Genomic DNA, 20,607 nt, shown 5'->3' on the forward strand with positions numbered 1-20,607 from the left:
AATAATAATAATAATAATAATAATAATAATAATAATAATTTATTATTTATACCCCGCCCATCTGGCTGGGCCTCCCCAGCCACTCTGGGCGGCTTCCATAAAAACCAAAAATACAGTAAAATATCACACGTTAAAAACTTCCCTGAACAGGGCTGCCTTAAGATGTCTTCTGAATGTCAGGTAGTTGTTTATCGCTTAGACATCTGCTGGAAGGGCATTCCACAGGGTGGGCACCACTACCGAGAAGGCCCTCTGCCTGGTTCCCTGTAGCTTTGCTTCTCGCAATGAGGGAACCACCAGAAGGCCCTCGGCGCTGGACCTCAGCGTCCGGGCAGAATGATGGGGGTGGAGACGCTCCTTCAGGTATACTGGACCGAGGCCGTTTAGGGCTTTAAAGGTCACCACCAACACTTTGAATTGTGCTCGGAAACATACTGGGAGCCAATGTAGGTCTTTCAAGACCGGTGTTATATGGTCTCGGCGGCCGCTCCCAGTCACCAGTCTAGCTGCCGCATTCTGGATTAGTTGTAGTTTCCGAGTCACCTTCAAAGGTAGCCCCACGTAGAGTGCATTGCAGTAGTCCAAGCGGGAGATAACCAGAGCATGCACCACTCTGGCGAGACAGTCCGCAGGCAGATAGGGTCTCAGGCTACGTACCAGATGGAGCTGGTAAACAGCTGTCCTGGACACAGATTTGACCTGTGCCTCCATGGACAGCTGTGAGTCCAAAATGACTCCCAGGCTGCGCACCTGGTCCTTCAGGGGCACAGTTACCCCATTCAGGACCAGGGAATCCTCCACACCTGCCCGCCTCCTGTCCCCCAGAAACAGTACTTCTGTCTTGTCAGGATTCAACCTCAATCTGTTAGCCGCCATCCATCCTCCAACCGCCTCCAGACACTCACACAGGACCTTCACTGCCCTCACTGGTTCTGATTTAAAAGAGAGGTAGAGCTGGGTATCATCCGCATACTGATGAACACCCAGCCCAAACCTCCTGATGATCTCTCCCAGCGGCTGCATGTAAATATTGAAAAGCATGGGGGAGAGGACAGAACCCTGAGGCACCCCACAAGTGAGAGCCCAGGGGTCTGAACACTCATCCCCCACCACCACTTTCTGAACAAGGCCAGGAGGAAGGAGCGGAACCACTGTAGGACAGTGCCCCCAGCTCCCAGCCCCTCAAGACGGTCCAGAAGGATGTTATGGTCGATGGTATCAAATGCCGCTGAGAGATCCAGCAGAACTAGGAAACAGCTCTCACCTTTGTCCCTAGCCCGCCGGAGATCATCAACCAGTGCGACCAAGGCAGTTTCAGTCCCATGATGAGGCCTGAATCCCGACTGGAAGGGATCCAAATGTCTGGCTAAAGAGGATGGCAAGTAATTTGTTGTATTTATGGGTCTAATCTTCGCCCTGCCTTATTCAATCTAGGGACAGCAAAAGCAAATACAGAACTTCATTTTTAGCTATCCGGAAAAAAGTTATTTACCCGTGTATGCTTCTGAGATCTCGATTCCCTTGTGGGCTTCGATGTTTCTGGCTTTCCCCCACACCTCTGGCTTGCTGAGCTGCTCCTTAGGGCGACTTTATGCATCTGACTGTGAGACTGTTTCACAGCTACTGAAGGCAGAGAGACTGAAATCTCCTGGCATTGACTTGTGACAACTCCTGAATGGCGACTTCCGCTGCTTCCGCTTGCCTGGGACAAGAGAGAATCTGTGCTTTCAGATTTCCGCAACCTAGAAAGAAGAGTTGAGGGAACAAAACAGATGTTAAGATTATTCTGTTCTGTGCGCGGCTCGATTTGTCATTAAAACACCTCAGATCATGTCAGACGCCAGCAATTAGAAATTATCCATCTGAAACAGGAGAGAAAACTTAACACATTTCTGCATCTGATCTTTCATCCAATCTGGCAGTGAGTTATCTAAACAGAACCAGTTTGGTGGGGCGTGACCCTCACTCAGCGTCTTGCATCACGCAGCCCTATGGAGCTTGAGCAAAAATGCCTTTGGGTCCTGTTTCAACATATTCAAAGCTAATGAAAGGTTATCGCACAGGAAAAATAAGGCAGGGAGGGAGGAATTAGCAAAAGAGGATTAAGATTATCTGAACATTATGCCACAGAAATCTCTTCGGAATGAAAAGAGAGCTGAATTTACCCATACTCAAAATATCTCTTTAAAAAAAAAAAAAAAGTGTAGCATATTACCACTTGCATAGCTGGGGTTGGGGGCGCACTGGGCAGCCACTTACCACTTGGGGGGGAGGGCGCCTGCAGCACGCCCGAGCCCGAATGCCTGAGCAGCTAGCTACACCGCTGCATATTGGGATATGGGATGGGGGGGGCAACTCCCATCTCTTGCGGGGGCGCAATTAGTGCCAGCACCGTCCGTTAAGAGTTTGGGTGTAATCTTCGACACCTCCCTTTCCATGGAGGCGCAGATTGCAGCTATAATGAAGGCTGCAAGCTAAGCAGTCGGCTCCTTACCTCTCTCGCCCTGACCTAGCCACTGTGATCCACGCACCTCCAGACTGGATTATTGTAACTCGCTCTACGTGGGGCTGCCCTTGAGACTGACCCAGAAACTCCAGCGGGTGCAGAATGCTGCAGCAAGACTCCTTACGGGGTCTTCGCTGCGAGATCACATTCACCCGGTGCTATACCAGCTGCACTGGCTCCCGGTGGAGTACTGGTTTTAACCTTTAAAGCCCTATACGGCCTAGGACCCTCGTACCTACGGGACCGCCTCTCCTGGTATGCTCCACAGAGAAACTTACGGTCTTCAAATAAAAACATCTTGAAGGTCCCAGGCCACAGAGAAGTTAGGCTGGCCTCAACTAGAGCCAGGACTTTTTCGGCTGTGGCTCCGATCTGGTGGAACACTCTGTCACAAGAGACCAGGGCCCTGCGGGACTTGACATCTTTCCGCAGGGCCTGCAAGACAGAGCTGTTCCACCAGGCCTTTGGCCAGGGCACAGCCTGACTCCCTCCCTCGACAATCTTCGCGGAGCTCTGGCCCAATGGTTGCCAGTGGCTTGAATTACCATAATTAATTTTATAATGAATGATTTTAGAGTGTTGTTTATGCTGTACTTTTGTACTGTTTTATTGTTGTTAGCCGCCCTGAGCCCGGCTTCGGCTGGGGAGGGCGGGATATAAATAAATATTATTATTATTATTATTATTATTATTATTATTATTATTATTATAATATTACCTCTTGTTGGAATGAAAGCCATCCAGGTCCTTTGATCTGCGTTTTAACCTGGATGCCTCTGCTTGCAGCTCCCTCTGCAAAGATTCCCCATCGGGGACACTCCCGGGCTCTGACAAAACCGCAGGAGATGGCAGAGGGCTCAACGCACAGGGCACGGGACAGGACTCCTTTGTGCAGGTGGTCTGCGTTTCGTAACGGATAAGGCGAGTCTGAAGTTCAGCAAATGCCACGTCTCTCTCCAAAGCTCTCCTGTTGTCCAGGCAGTATCTAAAGCGAAACATGAAACAGCTTCAGAAGCCTGAGAGGAGCATTGCAGAAGAATGGAGGTGTTTTCCTAATTAAGGGATAACTTAGTACCCCTTGTTTACGTTTCGGTATGAGAATGTCTCTCCTTATTTGTATTGCTAGTGAACCTCTGAAAAGGTCCTCCTGCAGTCTGCTATGATACGGGGCAAAAACTGACCTCATGGATCAAACCGCCTTCCACCTTAGTTTCAGAGTGCCACACCTCAACCCACAATTCGCTGGCATCAAAAAGAATGCTATTTGTATATCCTATGCATGCTTACTCAGAAGTAGGTCCCACTAGGCTCAGTGGAGCTTACTTCCTAGTCAGTGGGTTTTGGATTCCAGCCCAAAAGAAGCCGGATGGTTTACAACTGTTCTCTTCCTCAGCATGTTTCCAGCAATGCTGTTATGGAGTTGTTTTGCTGTGTTGTTATGAAATTATATTTGTAGCGTTTGTTTGAAATGCACCCCGGTTCCTTCGTTGTAAGCTGCTTTGAGCATGGTGTGTGTGTGTGTGTGCGCGCGCATACGTACGTGCGTGTGTGTGTGTGTGTGCAGCATACAAATAAAATGAAGGAATGGATATTCCATCTATCAGGTAATCCCCAGTTTGAACCCGTATCTGCCATGAATGAACTCGTCAGATGGCCTTATGCAAGCTTCTGTCTCTTGGCCTCAGTCCTCCCCATCTGTAAAATGGGGGATAGTAATGACAGATCCTGAAGCTGAGGCTCCAATACTTTGGCCACCTCACGAGAAGAAAAGACTCCCTGGAAAAGACCCTGATGTTGGGAAAGATGGAGGGCATAAGGAGAACGGGACGACAGAGGACGAGATGGTTGGACAGTGTTCCCGAAGCTACCAACATGAGTTTGACCAAACTGCGGGAGGCAGTGGAAGACAGGAGTGCCTGGTGTGCTCTGGTCCATGGGGTCATGAAGAGTCGGACACGACTAAATGACAACAACAATGACTTGCCTTAACAGTGATGCTGCAAGGCTGACAACTCGCTATTCGTAAATGCTTCACATGCACTATACAAAAGTATTAGTACAGTGGTGCCCCGCAAGACGAATGCCTCGCTAAACGAAAAACCCGCAAGACGAAAGGGTTTTCCGATTTTTAGCGGCTTCGCAAGACGAATTTCCCTATGGGCTTGCTTCGCAAGACGAAACCCCATAGGGAAATCTCTGGGGACAGCGGGGAAGCGCAGCGCGCCTTCTCCTCTGTTCCCGGACCTGTCCTGAAGGCTTGCGGTGGGAGGTCCGGGACCAGAGGAGAAGGCGTGCAGCGCTTCTCCTCTGTTCCCGGGGCTTGCGGTGGGAGGAGGGTTTTTCCTCCCCACCGCCAACGTTCAGAACAGCATTCTGAATGTTGGCGGTGGGGAGGAAAGCCCTCCTCCCACCGCAAGCCTTCAGGACAGGTCCGGGAACAGAGGAAAACAGCGCAGTTTTCCTCCCCACCGCCAACATTCAGAAGCCTGTTCTGAAGGCTGGCGGTGGGAAGAAAAGCCCTTCTCCCCCGCCAGCCTTCAGAAGAGTTCCCCGCAGGGCTCTCCAAGCTGTGGATAGCAGCCTGCTGCCTCTATCCGCAGCTTGGAGAGCCCTGCAGGGAAGTCCTGCAGGGCTCCCTAAGCTGCGAATGTTTGCCCCGCTCTGCTTAAGAGCGCCCCTCGTGTGGGGCAGCAGGCTGCTATCCACAGCTTGGAGAGCCCTGCGGGGAAGTCCTGCAGGGCTCCCCAAGCTGCAGATGTCTGCCCCTCGCGCTATCCGCAGTCTAGACAGCCCTGCAGGAACTCTTCTGAAGGCTGGCGGCGGGAGAAGGGCTTTTCTTCCCACCGCCAGCCTTCAGAAGGCTGTCCCCAGACCTGGTCTGAAGGCGGTCTCCCTAGGAACGCATTAATTGATTTTCAATGCATTCCTATGGGAAACCGTGCTTCGCAAGACGAAAAACTCGCAAGAAGAAAAAACTTGCGGAACAAATTAATTTCGTCTTGCGAGGCACCACTGTAAGTATTATCCTTCAGAGGATTATTTTAAAAAGTCATTCAGATGAGGAGATGGAATGTGTGTCATGACAGCTATTTGTTGAGTCCCATACCGAGGTGAAGGAATGTCCTTCTACAAATATTTGGTGCCCACAGGCATGGATGAATCAATTTCAGAGCACAAAGCAATCTCAGATATAGCAATCAATGGAGCACATCCACATATGGATTAGAAGAGTCCTGCTGGTTTAGACAAGTGGCCAGCATTCTGAGTTCAAAAGTGACCGACCAGATGCCTCCAAGAAGTGCACAAATAGGACCCAAGGGCAATAACCATTCTCTGATCATTTGTTCTCTCAACAGGGAGGTTCAATTTGGCCATTACGCCTAAAAGCATATACTTTCCACTTTAGCAGATAAGATGGGCGGGATTGGCTTGCCTAACAATTCAATCAACATGGAGGCACATGGCTATTATAATTATCTGAGCACCAGTACATCGCGCTTCCACCAGACTGTCAGGACAAATCAAGTCATTTTCTGTTACCAAGATAATATTGTCATACATAGCCCGAAGTCTATTCCCTCCTGTAAAAAGAGAGGTTTTAATCAACGTAAGTAATGAATTCAATTTTGCCACTAGAAACAAGCTCATTATCTGATAAGACAAAAAAACTTATTGCTTATCCATTTCATGGTATTTTGAGTTTCCTTGTTTGTATTCTGAGTTAAGCTTTGCTGCCCATTCTACAGAGCTGACATATTAATTTATCCTGAGTAATGCTGTCACTTTGCTCACTCTTTTTATGGCAACATCTTCCTCTCCTTCTCTCCCCCCCCCCAGCCCCCACAATCCAGCTGTGTCTGATTCATGACAATAGGAAAAGGTTATGCAAATTGGTTTTGATCAGGCGCAGCACCAAAGAAACATTAAAAAAAAAAATCAAGAAATTTCAAACTGCCCTTTTTTTTTGTACATAGCCCTACTAAAATGTTCGGGTGCTAATAATCATTCCACAATCTGCTGAAGATGGTGTTTGGCTCTCCCACCCCATACCAGCCACAATGCACTTTGCACGTCTGGTTCTCGTAGCTGAATTGCCAATACCACTGCCATCAAAGACCATTAAATAGTAAAATTAAATGGATTTCATAAAGTAATGGAAAAACAGCTGACATTACTTTCCAAAACACACACACACAAACATGGAGAGAAAGAGAGAGACACTGGCAGACAGAGAGAGAGAAAATGCTACAAGTCCCAGACACCAATTAATAATAATAATAATAATAATAATAATAATAATAATTTATTATTTATACCCCGCCCATCTGGCTGGGTTTTCCCATCCACTCTGGGCATCTCCCAACAAAATATTAAAAACACGATAAAACCAAACATTAAAAACTTCCCTGAACAGGGCTGCCTTCAGGTGTCTTCTAAAAGTCAGATAGTTGTTTATCTCTTTGACATCTGAAGGGAGGGCGTTCCACAGGGCGGGCGCCACTACCGAGAAGGTCCTCTGCCTGGTTCCCTGTAGCTTCACTTCTCGCAGCAAGGGAACCACCAGAAGGCCCTCGGCGCTGGACCTCAGTGTACGGCCTGAACAATGAGGATGGAGATGCTCCTTCAGGTATACTGGGTGTAATCCAAAAGGATTACGAGCCCTATTGAACTCTGGAAAACAGATACAGTGCCCTGGGATGAACATCCAAAAGCAAAACATTTGACCAACCACAGTCAATGCAGTGACGCCCAGTTGCTGTTGACAGTATCTTCCACTGGGAATTGTAGTTCACAAATCCTGGAGGGCACCAAGATTGACTACTCCAGAATTTGACTTTAGGTCTCATCATGCAAATAAAATAGAGGAGGGCAAGTGACCACCTAATGCCATGGGCTCTGCACAGCTACAGTGCTATGGAAGTCTATTTGGAATAATGGAAGATGTGGTTTTGTTGCTTACCCCAAACTGCCTCTTTCATTTGTATTCAGCTCCTGAAAAGAGCTTCTGTAAGAAACTAATACTGCTTCTCAGTATGCACGTTGCGCTTCCCAACCCTTCAAAGTGTTTAACAATCAATGACAACCACCAACTTAGTCCATGAAAGCTTGGGGAAAGTCCTTTGAAGTAGATACTAAACCGTCTGAAGCAGCCTGTTCGACTTAATTCTTCCTCTATTTCATACTTCAATAAGGCAGGCAATCATCACAACAGACCAACTTCTCCAGGACAAAGGGATTAAGGACTAAACTTCACCCATTCGTACTCAGGTAAGACTTCTCGGGTAAGATGGGCATTTCGCAGGGAGAAGAGCAGAAATACCCTGGCTCTAATAAGACGTTCTTGGAATGTTCCACCACTGCTACTACGCATTGGGCATTCTTGAGATTTACCTTCATCCTCACAGTGGAAACGAAAACAAGCACAGGGCACTGTGGGATTCCCAGAAAGGAATCCACTTTGGACATTCTTGTGCCATACTGGATACCTAGTGAGCAGTCTGATAAATTCAGATCATTTCCCACTAGTAAGTTAGAGCCATCTTCTTCTCCCACCCCCTCTAAATTTTTGTTGGAATTTTATTTACAACATAAACCCCCATCCCCCAATACACAAATCCACCCTCATTAAACGTGAACATAACATACAGCGAGCATAACATATAAGAATACAAACAACCAAATAAAAGACTTCCTTTATCCTGTATCTGGCCTCTTTATTTACTTCTTATAAACTGTTTCCTTTATGAATAATTATTAAGATTTTTCTAATTATAACTTAAGTATCCACAAAATGTCCTGCAGACATTAATCGAAACAAGTCCAGGTATATATTTTAGGGCACTGTTTTGTGAAGTATTCTCTGCATTTCCCCTATGCTTTTTGAAACTCTTGTCTAGTGTGATCTCTAATTGCCTCTGTTAATCTAGCCAGTTCAATATACTTTAACAGTTTGAGTTAGAGCCATCTTCATGTCAAATAGGGTACACTACACTAGATTCTATGACACCCACTGTGATAAAACTGTCAGAGAGCTTTTTTTAGTGTATAGAACATGGTCAACCTGCTAAAGTGGTACCTCGGATTAAGTACTTAATTCGTTCTGGAGGTCCGTTCTTAACCTGAAACTGTTCTTAACCTGAAGCACCACTTTAGCTAATGGGGCCTCCCACTGCTACCGCACTGCCGGAGCACGATTTCTGTTCTCATCCTGAAACAAAGTTCTTAACCTGAGGTAATATTTCTGGGTTAGTGGAGTCTGTAACCCGAAGTGTATGTAACCTGAAGCGTATGTAACCCGAGGTACCACTGTACTTCTAAAGAAAATGATGGTTGCTCCTCTGTTATATGATAGGGGCTCCGTTTCCAAGCAGGGAATGATTCAAAAACGCCAGAAGCCCAGGACAGCTGTGTTTTCCATTGCAGGATCCAGATGTGGTATAAATACACAGCAGCCTCTGTGAGTATGCAGAGCTGCTGTTAGAGAAGATGTGCATGGAGTCTCAGCCCATTACTGGGCTCAATATCCTTTAATGTAGCCATCACAGCATATATTCTCTGTTCCAAGGCTTCCTCCGCTGTCTACCTCCCATCCTGGCATAATAGAACCGCAGACTTAATTCATGGGCTGTCAGCAATTTTCCTTATTGCTTTGATTTGAAAGTGAAAAGTTACTGTCATAACATCTTAAGCACCCATTACCATAAAAACGTATAACTATTCTAATCAAAGGCGTAACGCTTTCATTCCAGACAATTAATTATTGCAAGATGCTAGCAAATTCAAATGATGCTTCCACTCGCATAATAATAAGACTAAATGTGAAGTGTGTGTGTGTACATTGGATTTACACTGTGTAAGAGGACCGCGTGAACAGTTCACATCACTCACTTATAAAGGAACTTACTCAAGACCGTGATAATGGCAGCCAGCAGCCTTTTCAAAGGGCAAGCTTCTGAGTTTTCGAGGAGTCAGCTCTGGCGTCAGAAGGAAAGTATTTTCACTGAACAGGGTGGGGAGGAAGAAAGAATTGATTTTAATTTGCAGCTTTGGCTTATTTCTAGAACGGAGGATAACCTTTTTACCGGAAGAACAGCAACTGTCTGCCACTTTGGCACCATAGTATTAAAATTACTCTGGCACAGTTAAAACTCAATTCAGAGTATGCAATAGGGTTGGGGAACCTACAGCCCATGGCCCAATCTTGGCCCGTGAGGCCATTTTCCCTAAACCACACCCACCTTTCAACTGGTGGGTGTCACTTATGCTGTCAACTAGCGGGCGGGAAGGTGGGGTTCAATTCTGCATTGGTCCTGGGTGCCTGGCTCCCAGCAGGCAACAGGCATGCGCAGCCAAAGTGGGAGTTAACACCCAATTGACAGCTGACAAGCCAGGGTTTAATCCTGCTCAGTTTAGCTGTGCGCACCTGTTCCCAGCAGAAAACAGGCACGCACAGCCGAACAAAGAAAGCAACTCCCCTTTCTGGCCCCAACTATAGGCTATTTGAGAGAAAGAGACTTCCTCACCACACCCCTTGCCACCCAAGCCAATGCTTGGAAAAAAAACTTAGAGCTTGCAAAGTGCTTGTTTCTGCACTCGCTCTGGGAAAGAGGGCTGAAATAAGAATGCTTTACAGGCTTTCTTGGGCTATGTGTGCCTATTTCCAGCAGGGAACAAGTGTGCACAGACAATGCAGCAGGAAATAAATAAATAAATAAATAAATAAATTAAAAATAATTTATTTGTACCCCGCCCATCTGGCTGGGTTTCCCCAGCCACTCTGGGCGGCTTCCAACAAAGATTAAGAATACATTAAAATGTCACACATTAAAACCTTCCCTGAACAGAGCTGCCTTCAGATGTATTCTAAATGTCAGGTAGTTTCTCTCTTTGACATCTGATGGGAGGGCGTTCCGCAGCTAGTTGTTTATCTCCTTGACATCTTGGTGAGAGGGCATTCCACAGTGCGGGTGCCACCACCGAGAAGGCCCTCTGCCTGGTTCCCTATAGCTTTGCTTCTCACAGTGAGGGAACCGCCAGAAGGCCCTTGGCGCTGGAGCTTAGCGTCTGGGCTGAACGATGGGGGTGGAGACGCTCCTTCAGGTATACTGGGCCGAGGCCGTTTAGGGTTTTAAAGGTCAACACCAACACTTTGAATTGTGCTCGGAAATGTACTGGGAGCCAATGTAGGTCTTTCAAGACCGGTGTTATGTGGTCTTGGCGGCTGCCACCAGTCACCAGTCTAGCTGCCGCATTCTGGATTAGTTGTAGTTTCCGGATCACCTTCAAAGGTAGCCCCATGTAGAGCGCATTGCAGTAGTCCAAGCGGGAGATAACTAGAGCATGCACCGCTCTGGCAAGACAGTCTGCGGGAAGGTAGGGTCTCAGCCTGCATACCAAGTGTAGCTGGCAGACAGCTGCCCTGGATACAGAATTGACCTGTGCCTCCATGGACAGCTGTGGGTCCAAAATGACTTCCAGGCTGCGCACCTGGTCCTTCAGGGGCACAGTTACCCCATTCAGGACCAGGGAGTCCTCCACACCCACCCACCCCCTGTCCCCCAAGAACAGTACTTCTGTCTTATCAGGATTCAACCTGCTAGACACCTGACAAACAGCTGGGTGAAATCCTGCTCAGTTTGGCTGTGTGCACTTGATCCCAGCAGAAAGCAGGCACACACAGCCTGTAAAATGCAGGCTTAATATTGCCTGCTCCCTTCAAGGGGAGGGGAGGGGGGGGAAAAGTGCTTTGCCAGCCCTACGCTGAGCACTTCCGAACTACAATGCCCCTTGCACTGCAGTTCCCAAGAGCCTGACATGTCAGCTGGCATGTGGGAACCCCACGCAACGAGTTTTGGCAAATGGTTGGGGCAACCAAACTCTCAAAGGATGCCAGGTGATTGACAAGTGGGCAGCCCCACCCACCCGTTAAACTTGCGCCCCCCCCAAACAATCCTGATAAGGAAATGGTCTATGGAGCTGAAAAGATTCCCCACCCCTGTCCTGTTATTGATTTTGCAAGTGCGGTACACAGAGAAATTACTATTAGGCACCTGAAGGAGGTATTAGAAAAAACATCTCACATAGATTCAAAAAGGCAATCCTATCCTTCAGAGAAATTACTATTAGGCACCTGAAGGAGGTATTAGAAAAAACATCTCACATAGATTCAAAAAGGCAATCCTATCCTTCAGAGAAATTACTATTAGGCACCTGAAGGAGGTATTAGAAAAAACATCTCACATAGATTCTAAAAGGCAATCCTATCCTTCAGGATTACCATCTTAAAGAATGAACTATTTAACAGTGCGCTGTATGCCTAACAAGGCTTTACCTTTTTTGAACGTGTAAAGGCTGCAGAGCCCCAATGGGCAGGCCTTCTGGGGTGAAATACTTCAGCAGCTCTTTGGCATCAAGTGATATCGCAGGGCCCTTTTGGCCTTCTTTACGGGCAAGTAATTCAGAAACCCTGCCGAGGGAAACAAAACAGATGAACAAAAATCACTAACTACACCGATAGCTGATGTTGAATAGGTAGTGGGGTTTATAAAAAAAACTGCCAACATTTAAGCCACGTTAATGTTACCTCGCTTTTTGTTTAATTTTTTCAGTGCTTTCCAAGTTCTGCAGGACATTTCTTTCTGGCCACTTCAAAGGATTTGAATCTTTCAGCTCTAAATGTGAGACGTTGGAGGTGGGGGAAAGGGGGTGGGGGAGGAGGAATAAAGTCAAAACAATACCATAACTCCTTGCAAAATCTAATGTAGCAGAGAATATACCAGCTTCCCATTATACCTCATGGGAGTCCTGTATAACTCAAAAGTTTGCATTTTTCTAAGCGTTTTGTACAGATTCTGCAACGCCTGTGGCAACTACTGCCTACACCATTATAATGAATCCTATTAGCTCTGACTGTACTTTGCAGCATCAACAAAAGCAAACAGCTGGAATGATCAACGAAGAGCATTAGAACATAGCAAGATCAGAAAAGCATCTTAAAATATTAACTTTTCTCATGTGCTGTGCATTTTGTTTTATGCATTTTGTACAGTGGTACCTCGGCATAGTGGTACCTGCCAACCTAGCAGTTCGAAAGCACGTCAAAGTACAAGTAGATAAATAGGTACCGCTTTGGCAGGAAGGTAAACGGCATTTCCATGCACTGCTCTGGATCGCCAGAAGTGGCTTAGTCATGCTGGCCACATGACTCGGAAGCTGTACGCTGGCTCCCTCAGCCAATAAAGCAAGATGAACACCGCAACACCAGAGTTGGCCACGACTGGACCTAATGGTTAGGGGTCCCTTTACCTTTACCTCGGGTTACAGATGCTTCAGGTTACAGACTCTGCTAATCCAGAAATAGTACCTCGGGTTAAGAACTATGCTTCAGAATTAGAACAGAAATCGCATGGCGGCAGCGGGAGGGCCCATTAGCTAAAGTGGTGCTTCAGGTTAAGAACAGTTTCAGGTTAAGAATGGACCTCCGGAACGAATTAAGTTCTTAACCCGAGGTACCACTGTACTTGAATGTCGATCTTAAGCTCTGCTCAACCGATTGGAATAATGGGATTCAAACAAGGAAATCAACCAAACACCACTTTTTTGGTAACTCATTAAAAAGGCACACTTTTTTTTCTCATGACTGGTCTGGAAGACTTGCATTGCACCTCTTTCTTGGAATTAAGCTGCTTGTTTACCCCCATTCCCTCTGTGTTTGTGTGTACCGTGTGTGCTCCATGAGTGTGTGCACATGCTGGCGCACAGCCCTCAAGAAAGGTGGTGAACCCTCAATGTGGCCTTCAAGGCGAGAGAAGTCAGCCACTGCATCCTATATCTCTGTGTTTCTAGTGCCAGATTAAGGCACACTTGTTCACCCAGGCTGTTGGAGGAATCTGATTTGATTCGTTAAGGCCTGCTGCTTTAATTCTGCTGGCATTGTACCAGGGTGTTGATGAGCATTCCCTTTAACATTTTTGCTGGTTGTTACAGTGGTCGTTTTAACTCTCTAATCCGTGTTTTATAGCTTTTAGGCTGTTTTACATGACACAATTGTAAACCACGCTAAGAGCTTAATTTGAAGGAGTGTGGTTCAAAAGTTGGATGAATAGTAATATTAAAAAGCCAAGATACAAACAAACTTCTTTTACCCGCTTCACTCCAGCCACGCCAAGTAAGCTGCCTTTTACTGCAGCTTCCTGTTACACCTGAAGAGGGAAACTATGATTAGTTGCTTCTAAACAAGCCAGGATATTAAATCAGCTTAAAAACTTTAAATCGTGTCTTCACATTCTGGCTTGCTTAGTTCTCCAGTTTTTGCTGCTCTCTAGCTTGTTTCCCTGCTCTCGCCAAGGGAGGAGCATGCTCACTGATGTGCTTAAGGGAAAGAATGTCATGATTGAGAGATACAGTTGTACCTTGGTTTTCGGACAGCTTAGTTCTCGAATGTTTTGGCTCCTACAAACCTGGGAGTGATTGTTCCAGTTTGTGAACGTTCTTTAGGAACCTGAATGTCCAACAGGGCTTCCACAGCTTCCGATTGGCTGCAGGAGCTTCCTGTAGCCAATCAGAAGCCACACTTTGGTTTCCGAACGTTTTGGAAGTCGGAATTCTGTTTGTACAGTGGTACCTCGGGTTAAGTACTTAATTCGTTTCGGAGGTCTGTTCTTAACCTGAAACTGTTCTTAACCTGAAGCACCACTTTAGCTAATGGGGCCTCCTGCTGCCGCCGCACCGCCAGAGCACAATTTCTGTTCTCATCCTGAAGCAAAGTTCTTAACCTGAGGTAATATTTCTGGGTTAGCGGAGTTTGTAACCTGAAGCGTATGTAACCTGAAGCGTATGTAACCCGAGGTACCACTGAATTAAAAACAGCTTAAAACAACTGACAATCACAGAAATCAGGTGGGTCCTAAAATATACACCTCAAGTATCAAAAGCCAGCATTCCCCCAAGTGATAATAACTATGCAACCAAATTATGCCTACCACAAGCTGTACCCTGGACTTTGGCTTTGACAGGTGTTACAGGACGATTTAGCTGGCTGGTGCTCCACAACTCTAAATAATGTTCTCTGGTACATGTCAGCAAGGTTTTCAGTTCGTCGCTTGAAACCGCCGGGAGCTGTCTGGCAGATTCCTGCCTTTCTGCAATAGAGAACACAAAAACTCAGCTTTTCTTCTTCTTTGGTTACTGACATGGTACTCTCAATGCGAGGTATGTAGTGATGTTAATCAATAACAATTTACTAAAGTAACCACCTCTGACCGAATGTTGCTGCCAAGAAAAGAAAGAAAAGCAATCTGGAGGCAAATGTGAATCACCTTTACAAAAAGCTACCTAGGAAAAAAATATGCATTTGTTCCAGTAATTTATTCTCATTTGCAAGCAATAACAACAATAAATGTCTGTAGTTTCTAGCAGACAATTAATAATGCACTTTTCTCCAAGGTATTCTTTTAATTAAATAAAGTCTTCATGATTCACTGAACTAGATTAAGACAAGCAGTGATTCCGGTGCAGCATGGAAATCAGAAGAAACCAGTCAAGAACAAATTGTCAAGCAATACGGATAGAATTCCCATCTCTCGGCTGTCACAAACCTCAACAGTGTAATCTACATAAAATGCAAACCTTTCACTAATTCAGCAAATGAGGCATATCAATTCATGAATTTTGTGTCTACTTCCAACAGTTGCCACAGGAAGTTTGGGAAGGAGCAGTGGGAAGTGTTTTTTTTTTTTAACCCGACCATTTGATAACACCTAGCTATTTGCTCTGGGACGCAGGTGACACTGTGGGTTAAACCACAGAGCCTAGGACTTGCCGATCAGAAGGTCAGCAGTTCAAATTCCCGTGACGGGGTGAGCTCCCGTTGCTCGAACCCTGCTCCTGCCAACCTAGCAGTTCGAAAGCACGTCAAAGTGCAAGTAGATAAATAGGTACCGCTCTGGCAGGAAGGTAAACGGCGTTTCCGTGCACTGCTCTGGTTTGCCAGAAGCGGCTTAGTCATGTCAGCTTCCAGGTCATGTGGCCACATGACCTGGAAGCTGTACGCTTGCTCCCTCAGCCAATAAAGCGAGATGAGCACCGCAACCCCAGAGTCGGCCACGACTGGACCTAACGGTCAGGGGTCTCTTTACCTTTAGCTATTTGCTCTATCAATTCACCAAAGCATGCAGGAAACATAGCTGGCGGCTATAGTCTCCCCCTGCTTCTGCTGTTCCTGCAGTTGAAGGTTATGGGGCTGCTCCCCACATATGCTTAAAAAAGAGGTTGCAGGGGGTGCTCCTTTTTCCAAGGCCTCACCTGGAGCTTTTGTCAAATGGGTACCAAAAAAAATATATCCTCCCTTAGCGCTTAGCTTGTTGTTCAGAAGAAAATGGAAGGTGCTTGTAGTCAGCCGAAGTAAGATTCAGGCAGCATTTTTTATTTATTTGGAAATACACATCACATTGATCTTAGTGGGGTTTCATTGGAACATACTCCTAAGTAAACCTGTATAGGATTGCAGCCTTAAAGCCAATCTTAACAAGGTTCACACAGATTGAGAAGTCAGTCAGTGGTCCCAATGGGATTGAATTTCAAGTGCAGCTGTACAGACGCATTTATTTCCTTGACTTGAATTAATCCATGAGGTAGGGAAAAGAATGGCAGCTCTGCTTCCCCTAGTGTCCCCCCTCCCAGGAGCTGGGTGACAATCTGAAGTGAGCCTGTTCTGATCATTTAAACTCCTCTCACTGTGTAGAGCACTGGGTTCATGACTATTTTCTATTTGTTGCTTGCTAAATTCTTTTATTTAATCTTTGTATTACGTTAGCTCCAGTAAGGAAGTGATTGTTTCAACGATATACAACAAACCACTTATCCTGGTGTTCCTACAGACTACTTGTGCCCTGTTGAAACAAAAAAATCTCTACTGGGTATTTGGTTTTCGTTTTAAACTTTCATTGCACCGTCCGATTTATCTATCTGCCCTGCAAGCAGAGTGGCTATCTGCTCTGCAAACAGGCAAAGACTCCCCTGCCCTCAAAAAAACAAAGAAGAATATGTGATTTGAAGTAATTCGGGGGTGACGGGATCCATTATCCTAAGCCTGGTTTGAGTTACCTGATGTGCAGTTGTAATTTTTCTTAATGACAACGCTTTTAAACAATATTTGAACTTACGAGCTTCTCCAGGGCTTATAAATGTAAATAGTGTCAAATTAAACTCCAAATTAAGATAAATGTGGTTTATATCAGTTCTCCCTGTTACTCACTCCAGCAGTGATTCAAAGCCAATGCTTGGGCACGAGCCAATTTCTTCTCTCTCTGTAAAATCTGTTCTCCGCAGAAATGTGGGAGAGATCTGATGAATTCTTCAAACAAACCTGTGTTGATAGGGAAGGGCAGGGAGAGATGAGGTGTTCTTAAAAAAAGCTGATCAAATTAGAATCTTAGAATCACATGAGAATCATAGAATAGTAGAGCTGGAAGGGACACGAAGGGTCAGCTAGTCCAAACCCCTGCAATGCAGGAATCTCACCTAAAGCATCTTGGGCAGATGACCACCAAACCTTTGCTTTAAAAACCTCCAAGGAAGAAGAGTTCACAAACTCCCGAGGGAGTCTGTTCCACTGTCAAGCAGCTCTGACTGTCAGAAAGTTCTTCCTGAAGTTGAGCCAGAATCTCTTTTCTTGCAACTTATCGATTTGTATGGGTCCTAGCCCCAGAGCAGGAGAAAACAAGCTTGTTCCATATTCCATGTGGTAGCCCTTGAGATATTTGAAGCTGGCTTTTGTATCTCCTCCCAGTCTCCTCTTTACCGGGCTAAGAATTACAGTGGTACCTCAGGTTACAGACGCTTCAGGTTACAGACTCCGCTAACCCAAAAATCGTACTTCGGGTTAAGAACTTTGCCCCAGGATGAGAACAGAAATCGCGCAGCGGCAGTGCGGCGGGGGGCCCTATTAGCTAAAGTGGTACCTCAGGTTAAGAACGGTTTCAGGTTAAGAATGGACCTCCGGAATGAATTAAGTTCGTAACCAGAAGTACCACTGTAGTAGTATTGAAATAATCCCTCTTAAGCTCTAAAGGTTTACCAAAGTGCTAGTTTGGCATTATGCGAATACAGTGGTACCTCAGGTTACAAACGCTTCAAGGTTACAGACTCCGCTAACCCGGAAATAGTATGTTGGGTTAAGAACTTTGCCCCAGGATGAGAACAGAAATCGCGCAGTGGCGGGAGGCCCCATTAGCTAAAGTGGGAGCTCAAGTTAAGAACAGTTTCACATTAAGAAGGGACCTCCAGAACGAATTAAGTTCTTAACCCGAGGTACCACTGTATACTGAATTATGAAATCTAACAATGCGACTGACAATGCTTAATGAGATGCCTAATAAGTACTACTATTAAAATTCAATGATGTAGTTCTATATTCAGACTGATCCCTTTCTATACCTGAAAAAAAGTCCCATCCCCCCCCCCCAAATGGGAATAAATATAAATGGGATGCTTATTAGCAGCTTTCCAAAACTGTTAAGATGGGCTACCCTTGTCCACATGTTGTTTGGTCCGTCAACAAACACGGGAAAAGTCACCAATGTCCTGGCCAGCTCTAGCAAATGCCCTGCAATGTTCTAATTCTGAGACATATTTTGCTGGGAAATGCAATAAAAGAAAACAGCTAACCCCATCTTTGACAACCTGGTGCCCTCTGTTTGTTTTGGACCACAACTCCCACCAGGAGGGCTGCAGACTGGCAAAAGCTGCTCTAACCCGTGCAATTCTAATACATAGCAGTGTGTATAATAGCTATTCCAAGATTTGTCTCATCAAAGTCAGTGAGAAAACACTCAGGAGAACAAGCCTGTACACAGATCTCATTCCCCGACTGAAAGAACTAATAGGCAAGCTCACAGGCTTGATTAGTTCTTAGATGCTAGAATTGGTTAAAATGATTAATATCCTTATTATCTTGGATCTAATACTCCAAACGTTGAATATATTAGATCTCTGTTTTTAAAATGAAATTGGTGCAGTCCACATCTTGTTCTACTTGGAAGGAAAGTAATGAACCATAATACTTACATGCTTCACTTTCTCCTGTCTTTGTGGTAAATTTTCCGGTTGTTTTCGCAAGAGCAAGTGATCCATTGATCTGACTGGCTGAATAGATCAATGTTGCCTTGCAACCTCCACGGCCGTTTCCTTGTACCAAGAAATAATAGTTGCACGTCTCTCCTTTCAGTTCAACTTCTGGAACTAATTAGAACACAAGAAGTTGTGCAACTAAAGACTTCAGACCTTACTAAAGAAAACAGTAATTTGTTCAATAAACACATACAGAAAATCTAGAATAAATATTAATAAGTTATAGATTTAGGATAGCCAGGGTTCCTCTAATAAGAGAAGTAAATACATTTGAACTTTCGTTAATTAAAAACAACAACAACAACAACACGCACGCACACACACACACACACACACACACACACACTTTCTTCAAAAATTTAAAGAAAACCTGATAAATTATTCAGATTAATATATTTAAGCTGAAATGTTATATCTGCTGGCTAGGAAGCAAGCCCACTGAATACACTGGGGATTACTTCTGAGTAAACACATATAAGGTTGTGTTATTAGGTCATCCTCGTATTTGTTTACTTAAGGAAATAGAAGAATTTCTTTTTTATACTGGCTTCAAAAAGCTTCAAAAGAGGTATTATTTTTATGCAAGGTTCATATACAATCAATAAAGATCTACCAAGAGTTTCAAGAGAAAAAAAGAGCAATTGGGGGCAGGGGTAATGAAAAAAGTGGGCCAGCAGGACAGGGAAAGAGTGCAAATGCAGTAATGAAAGGCAACGTACCAATAATGAGTCTGGGTTTCTGGGCTATATATTCCTTCCATTTTTTTGAGCTCAGCTGTGCGGGTAAAGGAACCAACATGCTGCTTACTCTGCAAGGCAATAAAAATAAGGCTCCTACCTGCAGAAAAAGCATATGTACACTTTTCCATTACCAAATAAACATCATAGGAGAAAGATTTTTAAAGGGTCAGGTAGTATGACTGATCTTTCAAGGACAGTTGAAACGATGACAAAAGAACGCTGCTCTACCTCGAAAATGTGGGGGGGACCCCATGGCTTCTCTAGTCACAAAAGAGCAACTTCTCTAATCCCTTCCTTCTGCATTAGGGGGGTCATGCAAACAGGTCACTTGTGTGAACATTTATCTGCACATGTAAGATGACTGTAATAATGTCTTACATGAATCAAGTGAATGCAACAACATCCAGACCAATAAATCTGTTTCTTTTTTTCCCTAGTAATTTTTTTTCTTTAGTAATTTAAAACAAATACATTTATGAAAAACAGAGGTACATACAAGTAAACAAACATACAATCAAACAAACAAATAACAGAAAAATCAAATAAACCACCACACTATAAGATCTAAGAAGATTAATATAATTATCATCATATATACTCCTGGTATTGAACACAATTATAAAATTTATAGAAAATAAATTTAAAACCGACTTCCAATTAATCTCACTGTACTTTGTCTATCCATTACTTTATACTGCACAGTTACATATTCCTTATATAATTTCTTTTTACCTCCTACAAACATATGTATACAATACAGAGGCCAACCAAAACAAAAAGTATATAAGGATTGGATAATATTTAGAAAACTATGGAATAAAAGGAAACATCTTGGCAGAATTAGACTGATCCCTGTATTGTATAAATCTGCTTGATTCTTCTTGCAAACTGCAGCCTCACTTTAGGGCACATATTCCCCTGTATTTTGGATATGGAAGATACTGAACTTTTATGTCCATTTCTCTTTATTCCATACATTTACAACCCTAGGCATATGGCTTGTAATTTAGAAACGATGTGCGTTTCCAGTAAAAACACTAAACTATTGTTGAGTATTATTTGATGTGGGTGGTGCTGTGGGTTAAACCACAGAGCCTAGGATTTGCCGATCAGAAGGTCAGCGGTTCGAATCCCCATGATGCTCCCCGTGAGCTCCCGTTTCTCAGTCCCTGCTCCTGCCAACCTAGCAGTTCGAAAGCACGTCAAAGTGCAAGTGGATAAACAGGTACTACT

General features: G+C 44.8%; 1 protein-coding gene across 1 annotated transcript in view; it reads right to left on the reverse strand.

Moving 5' to 3' along the window:
- Positions 1-20,607, reverse strand: part of MTBP (MDM2 binding protein) — a 34,072-nt gene that overhangs the window by 3,169 nt on the left and 10,296 nt on the right. Inside the window, exons 11-19 of the mRNA XM_083749087.1 lie at positions 19,354-19,471; positions 18,572-18,745; positions 16,761-16,871; positions 14,488-14,646; positions 12,090-12,177; positions 11,838-11,972; positions 9,411-9,506; positions 3,225-3,491; positions 1,493-1,742 (exon numbers count right to left, since the gene is read on the reverse strand). Coding sequence (XP_083605213.1) covers positions 1,493-1,742; positions 3,225-3,491; positions 9,411-9,506; positions 11,838-11,972; positions 12,090-12,177; positions 14,488-14,646; positions 16,761-16,871; positions 18,572-18,745; positions 19,354-19,471 — 1,398 coding nt within the window. The remainder of the gene's footprint in view (positions 1-1,492; positions 1,743-3,224; positions 3,492-9,410; positions 9,507-11,837; positions 11,973-12,089; positions 12,178-14,487; positions 14,647-16,760; positions 16,872-18,571; positions 18,746-19,353; positions 19,472-20,607) is intronic.

Source organism: Podarcis gaigeae (assembly GCF_964106915.1).
Source record: "Podarcis gaigeae genome assembly, chromosome: 7".
In the NCBI taxonomy this organism is placed as follows: Eukaryota; Metazoa; Chordata; class Lepidosauria; order Squamata; family Lacertidae; genus Podarcis; species Podarcis gaigeae.